This window comes from Chiloscyllium punctatum, chromosome 19, assembly GCF_047496795.1.
Source record: "Chiloscyllium punctatum isolate Juve2018m chromosome 19, sChiPun1.3, whole genome shotgun sequence".
In the NCBI taxonomy this organism is placed as follows: domain Eukaryota; kingdom Metazoa; phylum Chordata; class Chondrichthyes; order Orectolobiformes; family Hemiscylliidae; genus Chiloscyllium; species Chiloscyllium punctatum.
In genome coordinates, this window is record NC_092757.1 from 74,175,185 (window position 1) to 74,191,022 (window position 15,838).

The 15,838-nt window shown below is 41.1% G+C and overlaps 1 protein-coding gene and 1 long non-coding RNA gene across 5 annotated transcripts in view; one reads left to right on the forward strand and one right to left on the reverse strand.

Annotated features, from left to right (window-relative positions):
• Nucleotides 1-400, reverse strand: part of LOC140491477 (zinc finger and BTB domain-containing protein 11-like) — a 42,150-nt gene extending 41,750 nt beyond the window's left edge. For all 4 annotated transcript variants that reach the window (XR_011963320.1, XM_072589682.1, XM_072589681.1 and 1 more), the window contains exon 1: nucleotides 1-400. Coding sequence is in view for 3 of the 4 variants with exons in the window: in XM_072589682.1 (XP_072445783.1) it covers nucleotides 1-310 (310 nt within the window). In the remaining variant the exon portion in view is untranslated.
• The window catches only part of LOC140491479 (uncharacterized), a 20,929-nt gene continuing 5,480 nt past the window's right edge, over nucleotides 390-15,838 (forward strand). Inside the window, exons 1-2 of the long non-coding RNA XR_011963321.1 lie at nucleotides 390-484; nucleotides 2,449-2,496. This is a non-coding gene — a long non-coding RNA (uncharacterized lncRNA). The remainder of the gene's footprint in view (nucleotides 485-2,448; nucleotides 2,497-15,838) is intronic.

Consider the following 15,838-nt stretch of genomic DNA (forward strand, 5'->3'; position numbering starts at 1 on the left):
CTCTCCACCAGTAGCCGCTGCTGACTTTGAAGCCGGTGATCTCCCTCGAGTAATGGCGGCCGCTGCGGCTGATGTGGCAGCGCCAGAAGATGTCCCGCCGCCTGAGCTCGTCCACCACCACCTCCAGCTCGTCCAGGCACCCGCTGTCCCTCCGCCGCCGCTGGTAGAACAGCAGCCCGTCCCGGAACACATAGCAGGCCGCCGCCTTGCGGATGGCCCGCTTGCTGTGCTCGGTGGTACCCGGCGCGTACGGCCGCTTCTTGTCGGTCAGGTAGCGCACGATGGCCCAGTAATTCTCGGCGCTCGTCATTGCCCTCAGCAACAATAGCCCAGTTACCGGGAGGAGTGAGGGGGGAGGGGGGTTTCCACGGCGACCACCGCCTGACTGCGCGGCATTTCATTCCGGGGTCAACCGGGACCCGGATCTATGACCCGCAACATGTTGATTTGAAGAGTGTGCACTGATCTTGGTTGTAACTAAGAGGTGAGTGTTTTTAAAAAAAAAACAAAAATTGACCTTGATCCGAGACATGATGTTTCAGTTGAATTGGATTCGACTTCACCAGTAACAGCCACAACATTACTTGTGCTCTCCATGATTGGGAGAGATGCCGGTGCTGGACTGGAGTGTACAAAGTTTAAAAATCACAGAACACCAGGTTCCTGATGAAGGGCTTTTGACCGAAACCTTGGTTTTTCAAACTACTTGGATGCTGCCTGAACTGCTGTGCTCTTCCAGCACCACTGATCCAGAACCAGGTTATAGTCCAACAGGTTTAATTGGAAGCACACTAGCTTTCGGAGCGGTGATTGTGGAGGACACAGTTGTAAAGCACAGAATTTATAGCAAAAGTTTACAGTGTGATGTAACTGAAATTATACATTGAAAAATACCTTGATTGTCTGTTGAGTCTTTCATCTGTTTGAATACCATGATAGTTTCACTTCTTTCATGTGTAAATCACAAAACTTTTTTTTTAAGTTGCATTTTCAGGTTAACTAACAATTGGTGTTAGCTAGACAATATGTTGAAGGTACTGGATTAGTGGTGCTGGAAGAGCACAGCAGTTCAGGCAGCATCCAACGAGCAGCGAAATCAACGTTTCGGGCAAAAGCCCTTCATCAGGAATAAAGGCAGTGAGCCTGAAGCATGGAGAGATAAGCTAGAGGAGGGTGGGGGTGGGGAGAGAGTAGCACAGAGTACAATGGATGCACAACATGGTTGAAGAGCTTCAGAGCAGAGGAAATGACCTGGGAGTTGCAGTGGGAGAGGGACTCCCTGAGATTCTTGTAGAGAGAGGAGGAACCATGTTGTGCATTTCCTCTGCTCTGAAGCTCTTCAACCATGTTGTGCACCCATTGTACTCTGTGCTACTCTCTCCCCACCCCCACCCTCCTCTAGCTTATCTCTCCATGCTTCAGGCTCACTGCCTTTATTCCTGATGAAGGGCTTTTGCCCGAAACGTTGATTTCGCTGCTCGTTGGATGCTGCCTGAACTGCTGTGCTCTTCCAGCACCACTAATCCAGTATTTGATTTTCAGCATCTGCAGTCATTGTTTTTACCTTGTTGATTTTAACCCTACTGCGAATCCTCTTGCAAGGATGCCTGCCTTGAAGAAGTTTTCCTCCTCTCTCTACAAGAATCTCAGGGAGTCCCTATCCCACTGCAACTCCCAGGTCATTTCCTCTGCTCTGAAGCTCTTCAACCATGTTGTGCATCCATTGTACTCTGTGCTACTCTCTCCCCACCCCCACCCTCCTCTAGCTTATCTCTCCATGCTTCAGGCTCACTGCCTTTATTCCTGATGAAGGGCTTTTGCCCGAAACGTTGATTTCGCTGCTCGTTGGATGCTGCCTGAACTGCTGTGCTCTTCCAGCACCACTAATCCAGTATTTGATTTTCAGCATCTGCAGTCATTGTTTTTACCTAATATGTTGAAGGTGTTGGCCCCCGGTGTTCTCTGTTGTGCTATGATGTTTAGATTGATTCCAATCTAAAAAGTGAGATAACAGAGTTTTACATGAATTCATGCAGCTTTTGACCAAAGTACAATGTAACTGTGCAAGTACAAATTCACCTTACAAACATATATGTATATGTGTGCATGTGTGTGTTCTGGGTTGGGGGGTTGTGAGTGTGTGAGAGAAAGTGTGCATATGTGTGTGTATGTGAGTGTAGAGTGTCTTAAGTTGTGTTTAACACTAAACATTGATTTTTTAAAAATAGTTTGAAAATTTGTGAATTAATGCTTCTTTCATGGGATGTGGCACTCACTGGCAAACCCAGCATTTTGTTTCCCTTCAATTGAGTGACTTGTTAGGTCACTTCAGATTCAACTGTTCATCTGGAGTCACCAAGTTGGACAGACAAAACAAGGTTAGTAGTTAAAGATTTTTAAAAAAAATTTTTTTCTTCTTGTTTGGTAATGCTTATTTTATTTCCCCAGCACCCATGTTGTGTGTGTGCAGGTGTGAGACACAGTGAAAGACACAAGGTACATGAATCTTTATTCAATTCCCACCACCAGGAAGAAAAGAAACACCCTAGTGGCCAGTGACTAGCAGCGCACTTCACATCAAAGGGCAATGCTGTGTGATCAAACAGTGAAGGGGAGGGCAGGGATTAAATCAAAATAGAGTTGGAGGGGGAAAATAATGCGCTCCATTCCCTGCAGCGCCCACCTCTCCCTGAACAACTCCAGAGTGTTGGTGGACACCACGTGCTCCTTCTCCAGAGACACCCAGACTCTAATGTAACCACGGAAGAGGAGCAGGCACAGTTAAAGATTTTAACAAAGTATGCAATATTCCACAAATCAGCCTGTCTTTTTACAACCAGACTAACAGAAATCACAAACTAAGATCTTATAGTGAACAAGCATTACTACTTATTACAAATAAGTAGATTCTAGCTACAGCTAAACAACTAAAAACGGGTGACATATACTTGTACTGGTTAAAATTATAAATCCCACTTACCTATATAAAACTCTCCTTACACGTACATGGAGACATTGTTATAAGTGATGAGAAAATTGGAAAGACAGTTCAACAATCCTTGCCAAAATTATTTGTTTATTAATAGTTTTCCTTGTAAGGACTTTGTTCATTTCTCACCTCCAGGTACTTTTCAAGTACCTTATAGAAGATACAATTTGTGAACTAGTTGCTTTGTAAAGTCTCCTAGCTACTAAAACCAGTTTACAACACCTGGTGAGGGAAAGCACGTATTTATTTTATTGCAGAGAGCGAGAGACAGAAACACTACCTGCCCATTTACAGGTCTCAAGTAGTCTGGCCATATTCTTCACATCTACAAGCTGTTCAGCTACCTCAGAGCCAATCATATAGTTGTTGGCAGGCGGAAAGCCTTTGTCATTGACTCCACAAACCAATCAGCTACTTGTTGCCAGCTGTATTTCAGTTGTCCACACCCAGCTCACCTTTGAATAAGTAGTCGTACAAACAGCACTTTAAATGGTGTTCGTAGCCAGCTTTTAAAAAGTGTAGCAATCCCTTCCACAATCCTTGTTTTTTTTTAAAACAGTCCTTTTCCCATTTCAGCTCACAATCAAAAATACAGTATTTCCAATGAAATTGAGACCAGCTTTATTTTCTAGATTTATTGACCTGAACTCAAACTCTATCAGTTTCTGGGGTAGGCTTTGAACCTAAGTCCTGGGAGCATTTTCTACTCTTGCAGATCATTAGGCATTATCACTATGCCACCACCTCTTCTTATTGAAGTGTAAAAGAAGAAATGGCAATAGATAGCAACATATCCAAAGTAGATGTAAGTTGCATATTATTATTTACACTAAATAACCACTGCCATGTTCTTACTTGAAAGGTATGTTAGTTACAGATATATCTTATCCACAACCATACCTATTATTTCTCATAGCCAATTATTTTGCAAGCCTGCCAAAGTCAAAGAAAATTTAAAATGGTTGAAGAATACAGTGTAGAATGGCAGGGCATCAGTGGGACTGCAGTTAATCAGGTGGCAGTCATATCTGCAACTCCCCACATACCACACTCCCAAACTCAATATGCCACAGAGATTACCACTTCATCACCAGTACTACTGAATTACAACACCACTCTTATGATTCATTACATTTGCAACATCTATTTGCCTTCCTAATTATTTCCTGTACCTGCATGCTAAATCTTAATGATTCATGTAACAGCATCGCAGATTTAAATATCTATTAGTAATGGATTAATATACAGATAAGTCACTTTTGGAATTTAGTGTTGGCAATTGTGCAATAGATTATTCAACCTTCACTCTGCCTTGACTTTATGTCAGTCTGCAGCCATCAATTCTAATGGTGAAGGCGTCCTCTATTGGATAGAAGGATCTGCTGAGCTCTATTTTAGGCCCTCTCTGTCCCCGCATTCATCAAAAAAAAGCTAGAAGCAGCAGATTTTGTCCCCTGCCATTTTCTGGAAATGTTGGGAAATAACGTGGTTCTGCAGGGGCCACAGCAGAAAGTAGATAATAAGCATGAAACTTTAAGTAATGAAAACAGAAATAAAATAATATGATCCCAGACCATCAAATTATGTTATGATCCCAAAGAAGATTAGCAAAGTCAGACTAGTGTCATGGACTAAACCAGACCACTCAAAACATTCTTAGGCAGGCAGCTCAGACCATGACTTTGCAATTTGTTTCGGAAAGTGTACAGTGAAAATTACCTGCATTAAGTTAGCAAGGTTGACTACTAGATTTTAAAACAGACAAAAATTTATGCACAAAATTACACAATGAAACACAAAGAACAGAATAAAGAACCCTTACAGAACTGAGCCTATCCAACTAGACTTATTTATTCTGTTCCAAATATACACAACAGTCCCAATAAGCAAACTCTCTTTAAAAACCAGTAAAAATGGAACATATGCTTACAGGCTGAAGTTGAAGGGCAGAAAGAGTTTCCACACAGCTCCCTTTGAACTTCCAACCAGTTCAAAACTCAACTCAAACTGTTCAGCTCAGTAGGGAGCTGACCACGCCCCTTTCATTATACAGGTCACTTCTAAAACATGACCGCTTTGGCCTGAAGTCTCATCTGTTTACATATAAACAAAGGACCTCTCAAAATCCTTTTCATCTCTGTACCAAACTAGACTGATCAGAATCTGGCCCAGATTTTTTTGCCCCTATGAAAAGAAAATCAAGGACAGAGTCTCCTTGAGCCAAGGAACAGCTTTTAGGGAAAAAGGGACTAGCTTTGTGACACCTCTAAAAAAAGAACCATCAATACCAAACGATGGCTTCATTTTTAATCCTTCAAAACCCAGTTAGTAGTCTAAACACACATAAACACTTTACTAACTATAAACATGCAAACATGCACAACTACATGCAAATTCAGGCCTCAGTACACCCGCCTCCAAACACCTCCGTATCTCATTCGAGTCTCAGTAATGCATCGGCAATCACATTTTCGCAACCTGCTACATGCACAATTGTCAAATTGAATGGCTGCAATAACAAGTTCCATCTAAACAGTCTGACATATTTGTCCTTAGTCTTTTTCACAAATGTCAATGGGTTGTGATCTGCCAACCATCCAACCCAAACTTTGGGTGCGCTATGTTGATGACACATTTGTCATCACTAAATGAAACAAATTAGAGGAAACCTTCAAGACCATCAATAATACCCTCACTGGCATAAAATTCACTGAAGAGGAGGAAAACAACAACAAATTGCAATTCCTAGATGTCACAGTAGAGCGAACAGCCAATGGGGAACTTCAAACCAGCGTGCTCAGGAAAACAACATATACGGACCAAATATTGAACTACAGAAGCAATCACCCCAACATCCACAAACAAAGCTGCATCAGAACATTATTCCATTGAGCCACCACACACTGCAGCTCAGAGGAACTACTCAGAGCAGAGAAAAATCACCTTTCCAGTGTATTCAAAAAGAACAGGTACCCAATGAACACAGTCCACCGATTTCTCAGGAACAAACCCAAACAAGCAGACAAAACACGTCCAGAAACCCTAGCCACTCTCCCCTACATCAAAGACATCTCGGAAATGACTGCCAGACTACTCAGACCACTTGACATCATGGTAGCCCACAAACCCACCAACACACTAAAACAGTAGCTAATGAACATAAAAGACCCTATACAGACAACAAGCAAAACTAATATTTTCCACAAAATACCATGCAAGGATTGTAACAAATACTACATTGGACGAACAGGCAGAAAACTAGACACCAGGATACATGATCATCAACTAGCCACAACACGACATACAGATGAGGAAGCACACCACTTCAACTGGGACAACACATCCATTCGAGGAGAAACCAAACAGAGACACGAGAATTCGTAGAAGCATGGCATTCCAACCGGAACTCTACCAACAAATACATTGAGTTAGACCCCATCTACCACCCCCTGAGAAAAAGAACAGGAAATGATATCACCACAGGAATGATGTCACCACAGAAAATTACATCACCAATCCAAAGAAACCCAAACATATAAATAGAAAGCAGGAATTATCAACAGTGCTTTGCCTGGAGGCCCACTGAAGATGTTACCTAGTAGGGTGATGAAACATCTGGAAATGAACCTTCCAGCTCAGCGAGCAAACCTACATACAGAACCTCAACCTGAGCTACAAATCTTCTCAAACTTTGCTAGGACAAATTCTATTCCTGGAGCTGAGAGTTTGTCCAGTACCTCTACCACAAATTCCCCACTCTTCTCTGGATTCTCTAACTTAACTTTACATAATTGAGCACTTTTTGTCTAACCATAAATTCCTGTTACCAGTACCTTTTCTGGCAATAGTCCCTCAGGAGTACATTTCTCCTCATTCCTCAGCATTACAGACTGAGAGGATTCTGTGTCCCTTAATAGTGTAACCTCCTTACCTACTACTCCTGGCCTTTGTGAATAAACTTTATCCTTGCATGCATTTTTTAAAGCAGATCTGGCACTTCCTCCTCAATCAACTTCTGATCATCTTGTACACTCTGAGGCAGTTTCTAAACTTCCTTTGTGCTTTTTGGTACTAATCCAAAACTTCCAGACTTGTCTGGTTTTCCTACATCTGGCTTTCTCCTAGCCCACCAGCACTGTGATTTTATGTGGCCCACTTTATTACAATGAAAACACTGGAGCCTTTTAATTTCTTTGTCCCCATCAAGGGTTTCTTTTTTACCCTGTGGTAAGTTCTCTTTATGATCTCCACTGAGATCTATCTTTCCTTTCCACGTGAGGATTCCACTTTGCCCCAGTTTCTATCCCTCATGGATTGAAATTGAGTCTGGAAGCCAAACCAAGTTTTATGGACCAACTCATAATCATCAGCCCCTTCAGCTGCTAACCTTGCTGTTTTAACTCTCTGCTCTTCCACATGAGTTCACATTAATTCAGGAAATGAAGTTTTGAATTGCTCCATAATAATTACCTCTCTGAGAGCATCATAGGTTTGCTCGATCTTTAAAATTCTAATCCATCTATCGAAATTACTCTGTTTGATCCTTTCAAACTCAATATTAGTTTGACCTGGACGACTCCCTAGGTTCCTGAAACATTGCCTATAAGCTTCTGGTACAAGCTCATATGCACTTAAAATGGCTTTTTTCACCTCCTCATACTCCCCAAATACCTCCTCTGATGGTGCTGCAAATACCTCACTAGCCCTACCTACAAGTTTTGTTTGGATTGAGAAAACCCACATTGCCACTGGCCAATGCATTTGTTTAGCCACCTTTTCAAATGAGCTGAAAAAGGCTTCCACATCCTTCTAATTAAATTTAGGCAATGCTTGAACATACTTAAACAGTTTCTCACTCAGCTTCTGACTACCAGGGGCTTGCTCATCCTCACGCTCTTCCTCACTAAGCCTACCCTCAGCCTTCATCTCCAGCCTTTTAAGCTAACTTTCCTTTTGAAGTGTAAGTTTTTGAAGTTCAAACACTCTCTTTTTCTTTCTCTGCTCTCTCTTCTTCCCCCTCTCTGCCTTTAATCGTAACTCAAACTGTTTCATTTCAGCTGCCCTTTCCTTATCTCTCACCTCTAACTCGAGCTGCTTCATTTGCATTTGAATCTTTGCCATCTCTATAGATTCTGATGGTTTCTCCAGCACGTTTAAATGCTGAGCCACTGCTGTAATTATCTCTCCTGGCCTTTGTGAATCAACCTGAGCTACAAATCTTCTCAAAAATCAGTAACCTTAAACTTTATTTTTAAAGGTAGAGAAAAAGTAAGGTATATACTAAGAAAATAAAGCAAAATATTACATGTTTTTGAAGAAACAAAATTTTACTGTACAAGATTTACTGTACAATTTACAATACATTCACAATTCAGTTCTTGCGATATCTTCCATAGTTGAATAGCCTTTGAACACACAGCCACATACTGCTTTAGAAAACTGAAGGATGATGTAGCATTCCTATTGCCTATCATCAGCAGCAGGATAAAATGGGAAGAGATCCTATTCAGAACACTCAATGTGTTTGAGATGTCATAACATTTAACAGCTGGCTAGACAGCTTGAGACTCTGTGATGGGATTAATTTATAAAATGGTCAAACATTACACTGAGAAAAGGTTGGGGTTGCTGAAAAGGTAGTATCAAATGTGTGGCCTTTATCTGAAATATCTTGTGAAAATATTTGTTTTACAAATTGGTACCACTTCACAACTTGCCAATTATTTTCCATGATAGGGAGTTGAGAGTTCCATGATGTGCGGTATCTGGGCTAGGAAATGTATTGTAGTCATTTAGGCTTCTCACAAAGGCGGAGGTGGGTACTGCAGATGCTGGAGATTAGAATCAAGATTAAAGTGGTGCTGGAAAAGCACAGCAGGTCAGGGCTGCAGGATGAGCAGGAAAATTGACTTTTTGGGCAAAAGCCCTTCATCAGGAATACCCCCACTGATGCCACTCCTCTACACATGCCTGTGCAGGTGAGTTGTGTCTGTGGGGGCCATCCCTGATGAAGGGCTTTTGCTCAAAATGTCTCCAGTATTTTCCTGCTCCTTGAATGCTGCCTGACCTGCTGTGCCTTTCCAGCACCACTCTGATCTCACTTCTCACAAACCTCTAGTTTGGACTGTGATTACATAACCGTAACCTGCACCACCCAATTACTTCTGCTAAAAGCCAACTCCATGCAAAATCAGACAAGTCTATGCAAAAAACAAATACAGACCTGGTCTAACATAGAAGCACTTACTCAATATATTTATATTTCTCAGGTGTCTGAGGAATGATGTAGGTATGTAATGACTTTCCATATATTCTGGAATCCTGAGGTGGAACACAGACCCTCTCTACAAATAGAACATGGGTGCATTGGATCAGCTGTGCAATTCAGAAAGCATCAGCAAAATATTAAAGATAGAATCTTACACATCTCAAATATTTCACTCATTACCAAGACAGAATCTTAAGGTACTTTTACCACACTTCAAACTTGGCAGATATTAAAGAGCAGATATTCCAAATATTGTGCCTTGAAATAAAACCTAGATAAAAGATTAGCATTTAACAATTTATCTTAGATTCCCTACAGGGATTTAGATTAAGAATTTAGTTTAAGTAAATCTATATTTAGGACTACTTGTAAACTAATTATTTTCATGTAAAGTTTTGTTTTTGAAATGATCAGATCTCAGAAAGTTAATTGTGCATATTTGTTTTTAATTGGAAAGAAACAAACATTTACCTGCATTTAAAGTCAAATGGGACATTTAATACAAATTTACACATTCCAGTGGGGGACTGCTTATAATGATGTGAAATCCAAATACCTAATTTTAACCTAGAGAATAATGCCAAAAGATTTAATGATATTTTTAAAAACATGTCTAAAAGAATTAAATAAAACAAATATTAAAGTAAAATAAATAACAAAAATATGGTTTATAACTACGCATTGCGTACATCTGTGTTACATACTCACGTTTACTTCTTACACCTCAAAAGTCCTTTCACATGACTAATCTACCTTAAAGTCATTAACTCCATTTGGACTGAACGTACGTATGCAATGTCTCTAGAGACCTTTCCTCAGCTTCGGCTATTTTTAGAGATAAAACTACCATCTACCATCTTTTGATTGTCCCTTGTTTTGCTTATTTTCTGGCTGTTAACTTTTTAAGTCAACCTAGCCCTAAACTTTTAATTGTAATAGATCCCATGCTTACTTCAATTGCATTCATCCCATTTTCTACAGATTCAAAGTTGAATTCCCAAAACCGAAAGTTATACTTTAAAACATCTGAACTAGGTATTTTAAATAGTATACACAAGACATACACACAAATAGATCCCATGGTCACTAATTGAGTAGACATTTGTGATTTTGAACAACATGCATAGTCAAGAAAGCAATCCCACACATTTGGACTTCCTTACCGTATGTAAGTTTAAATGAAATTTGAGACTTTTCAAGTGAAGAAAAGGTGGCTGAAGAAATTAAAAAGCAGCACAATATTTTCACCAGTGCAAACGTTCAAATAACTACAAAAATACTGCAAATCTTGTCTGTCTGGATTGATTTCATTGATCAGCTTAAGGAGTCTATTTGTTAATAAATGCAGTACCCAAGTACTTTTATTTTGTCATCCCACACATGCAGAACAACTTCATCAAATATAAAAAAACTGTGTAAAGGAGTTGAAGGTCAGGATGAAATGAGGGGTGGAATGGCAAAGGAAGAAGGGGTTTAATGGCAGTGTTCCCTAACAAACTGAAGGGAATGTAATGAGAGGGATGGCATGGGAAGCAGATTTAAAAGAGTACAGTTGATATAAATGAGAATTTGTTTGCAGGTGCTAATTAGTTTTAATATGTATTTTCCCCATGTTATATTAAAAATCAGAAATACATTACCCAATTGTAAATAGTAGCCTATACTTAATGTTTAAAATACATTCTGCGCAGTTTAAAAAATGTGGTAAGGTCAAGCCAGGGAACCATAGACCGGTAAGCCTGACATCAGCGGTGGGCAAGTTGTTGGAGGGAATCCTGAGGGACAGGATGTATATGTATTTGGAAAGGCAAGGACTGATCAGGGATAGTCAACATGGCTTTGTGTGTGGGAAATCATGTCTCACAAACTTGATTGAGTTTTTTTTAGTAACAAAGAGGATTGATGAGGGCAGAGCAGTAGACGTGATCTATATGGACTTCAGTAAGGCATTCGACTAGGTTCCCCATGGGAGACTGGTTAGCAAGGTTAGATCTCATGGAAAACAGGGAGAACTAGCCACTTGGATACAGAACTGGCTCAAAGGTAGAAGATGGAGGGTTGTTTTTCAGACTGGAGGCCTGTGACCAGTGGAGTGCCACAGGATCGGTGCTGGGTCCACTACCTTTCATCATTTATATAAATGATTTGGATGTGAGCATGAGAGGTATAGTCAGTAAATTTGCAGATGACACCAAGATTGGAGGTGTAGTGGATAGCAAAGAAGGTTACCTCAGATTACAATGGGATCTTGATCAGATGGGCCAATGGGCAGAGGAGTGACAGATGGAGTTTAATTTAGAAATATCTTAGGTGTTGCATTTTAGGAAAGCAAATCTTAGTATAACTTATACCCTTAATGGTAAGGTCTGAGGGAGTGTTGCTGAACAAAGAGGCCTTGGAGTGCAGGTTTGTAGGTCTTTGAAAGTAGAGTTGCAGTTAGATAGGATAGTGAAGAAGAGGTTTGGTATGCTTTTGTTTACTGATCAGAGTATTGAGAACAGGAGTTGGAAGGTCATGTTGCAGCTGGACAAGACAGTGGTTAGGCCACTTTTGGAATATTGCGTGCAATTCTGATCTCCTTCCTATCGGAAGGATGTTGTGAAACTTGAAAGGGTTCAGAAACTATTTCCAAGGATGTTGCCAGGGTTGGAGGATTTGAGCTATAAGGCAAGGTTGAACAGGCTGGGGCTATTTTCCCTGGAGCATTGGAGGCTGAGGGGTGACCTTACAGACATTTATTAATCATGAGGGGCAGGGATAGGATAAATAGACAAAGTCTTTTCCCTTGGGTGGGGGAGTCCAGAACTAGAGGGCATAGGTTCATGGCAAGAGGGGAAAGATATAAAAGATATAAAACTTTTTCACACAGAGAGTAGTATATTTATGGAATGAGTTGCCAGAGGAAGTAGTGGAGGCTGGTACAATTGCAACATTTAAAAGGCATCTGGATGGGTATATGAATATGAATAGGAAGAGTTTGGAGGGATATGAATCAGGTGCTGATAGATTGGACCAGATTGGGTTGGGATATCTAGTCGGCATGGACGAGTAGGACCAAAGGCTCTTTTTTTGTGCTGTGCATCTCTACTTCTCTATGACTTGATAGTGGCCAGACTGCATTACAGTTTTTTTCAATATGCAAAACTGAAGCAAGTAGTTGTATTATTTTATTTGCAGCCAAGACAGTTTTCTTCATTCTTCCCTTCCATACTAACTGTGACTAGAAGAGTAGTTAATAATCAGATTTCTATTAATGTAGGTGAGTCACACAAGACCAAAGGGATTCTACCCAATATTCTCTCTAGTTCTGTCTGAAGGAGCTGAATTATTTTTCAGCATATGTTAGGACAAGGGAATAAACCGGCACCTGACCACTGCAAGAAGCAGCAATGACGCGATCACAATACAGTGCTGGGAATACATGCTTTAGAATATAAAACCGAATAATTCACACTTCATGACTCCTCACTACTCACAATCATTAATAGTATTCTTCCCACTTTGGTAGTCACTGGCATATATTTAGTGATCCAACATGTTTGGAAGAAAGTTTTGGTTATAAAGCTTCTTTTTATTGTAACGTTGTGGAATGCTCACTTGGCCATCAGAAAAGTCACACACAGTTTCCGAAATGGGAGGGGGAGAAACAAATAAGAGGCTTTAATAGTAAAAGTGGAGAAAGGGTTGGAAACGTGAAGGGGATTAAAATTCTAGTAAGTAACGTTAGTTACATAGTTACCGTAGTATTTATCTTGCTGGGTACACCTGCTTCCTAATTCAAAGGGTTCTGAGGGAAGACCCGAAATGTTAGCTTTCTCTTTACAGATGCTACCAGACCTGCTGGGATTTTCCAGCAACTTCTGTTTTTCTTTCTAATTAAAGGGGTTTCTTCCACACTGGACAGGTTCGGTTGAATGAGTACATTTAACTCCTGCTCCCGTCAGCCAATATTACATCAGTTCTCTCATTGATGAATCCGCCAACCTTCAAGCCCCTATTTATCTCCATCCTCTTCTTAGCACCTCCGATTGCACCCATCCTCCCCCATGTTATTCTAATCCTCTTCTCCCACCAACCCCCACCCTGCCCTGTCCTCCTTGTTGCTTCCTTCCTCCTTCATCCCAGTCACCTCTCCAGCCTGCAGCCGCTGCTGACATTGAAGGGACATTAATGTCTCTCGAAGAGCGGGGCTTCAGCTCAGCCATGTCCATCTCCAGCTTCAGCTCGTCCGAGCTGACACTCTCCCTCCTCCGCCAGGGCATAGAACAACCTTTCGGGTTAGGTCCAACTCAATCCAGGCACTGTTCTTGTGAAATGAATTCCTTTTTAGTCTCGAGTTAAAGTTGAATAATGTCAGCAAAATGCACTATGTTTTTTTTTCCCTTCTGGCAAAACACCAGGCAACTTTCCCCAACCTGGCACCATGTACACATTGATCTAAGATTTGAACCAGAGATCAGAGGCCAATTTTGAGAGAAATGAGGCATTTATTTTTGAAAGTAACATTTCTAAGGGGGCTGTGCTGAATATCATGCAAATAAAATGTATTAAAGTGAAGAATGTTTTGTGAAATAACTCCATAGAGGGTAGTATCTGTCATCAAGTCACCCTTTGTTTAACATAAATGGTCCTTGACCACAGCTGCATCTTTAGAGTTAATCATCAGACTGTCAGTATCTCTGATACTCCCCTTTTCATCTGTCAGCCGGAGCACCCTGATTGGACCGATAAATGCCCCAATCAGGGAACACTTTTCAATGAGGTCCACCTGGCTGACCTCATTACAATCAATACATCTCTCCCTCTCTGAGTCTGAGGACATAGGCTGGTTCTTTTTCTTGGAAAGCCTCATGGGCATTTTAGCACTGAGCCAGATTCCTCCATCTTGGCATCTGATCTGGGCAGTGTCTAACACATGGGAGACTGCCTCTTGCGCCAGGAGTGCCTCAATAGAATTTCACTCTCTTCCAGCAGCAAAAGCGTCAAGATGGCTACGTCCGTCATGTCCATCTCATCAATGCTTTGATGGACAGAGTGAATCCAAGGGTTCCGGCAGTCTTCCCAACTCTTTCAAGAGGCAGGGCACATTTCATTCCCACACCGTTGGTGAATTCACGGCTTTCATAAGGACCATTGCACCTACCTGAACTCTACATGTCACTGCTTCCAACCTTGTGTCGACCATACCTCTTACCCATGCAGGGCCATTTCTGTGATTCTTACACCAAACTTTATTCCCTGTATCAAACCATTGGTGGAACATTTTGTCCGGCGTTGGTGTTCCTGATGCTGTTTCACCGTCTTTCCCAGGTCGGGAAGATCAGACCTCACCTGCTGTGCAATCTTCTTCTCATTAGCAACTCTGCTAGTGCTATCCCTATAGTTGCATGTGGGTTGTTCTCTAATCAAATAAGAACCGTGACAGCTTGGTATCTAGAAAGGCTGTGGGTTGTTTTCTTTTCAACCCAGCCTTCAAAGTTTGGACTGCTCTTTCTGCCAAATCATTGGATGATAGGTAGTAAGAGCTGTCCTTACATGTCAGTCCCAATCAACTTTAAGAAATGCCCAAATTCTTTATTGGTAAACAATAGCCCATTATCTATGGCTAATGCTTTTGGGACTCCATACATTTAAAAAGATGTACATAGTTTCTCTACTGTCATCCCTGTGTTTAATGAATGGACACTATGCACGTCCAATCACGTTAATAGGTGTCTACAATGACTAAGAACATTGAACCCCTGAAAGCACCTACATAGTTGACATGCAACCAAGTCCAAGGATTATCCAGCCATTCCCACAGTGGCAGAGCTGTTGGTGGTAACTTTTTGTCTTTGTTGGCACTCTGGGTACTGCCCCACCAACACGACTATGTCTGTATTCAATCCTGGCCAGCAGACATGACTTCTCACCAATATCTTCATTCTGGAGATGCCTGGATGCCCCTTTCCAGCTTTCTGATTTCTGACTCTACTTTTGCCTTTAAGAAAAATGGCACTGGGTAGGCCTTGCAGAATTGTAGAATTGCTTCCTGGTCAAGATGCAAGCTGACCTTTGCTCCTCTAATGGTCTTAGAACCTTTCTGGAAGACCATGGGCATTTACTTAGGACTTCATTCAGGCAGCCATTTTCTGATTGAAAGATGTTGAGCTAGTTCCTCTGATCAGGATATGTTCAGGCTAAGCATTGCCTGCACTGAAGTGATATTCCCCAAGCTCAGTTGGACTGGTGAGGATGTTCACTTTCTTCGAAATACCCTGCAACTCATATGCGTATTTTGCAATGATAAAGCCTGTTTGAAGTCCAGTTGGACCTTGGCTAATAGGCGTTTTTACATAGTTGCATCATTAATTCCACATACCAAGTAGTCTCAAAGCATTTCACTCAGGGTTAAACCAAAGTCACAGGCTTCTGCTGGTCATCTTAACCTAGTCAAAATTTCCAATTATGGATTCCCTTAATTCTCAAATTGCTAAGCAAAAATAATAGTATCTTAGAATTAGAGACAGCTTGGAGTTGTAATATTCTTTTAAATATGTCTGTCAGTTCATGAAAGGATTAAGTATCTGGTGCCTCGGGGA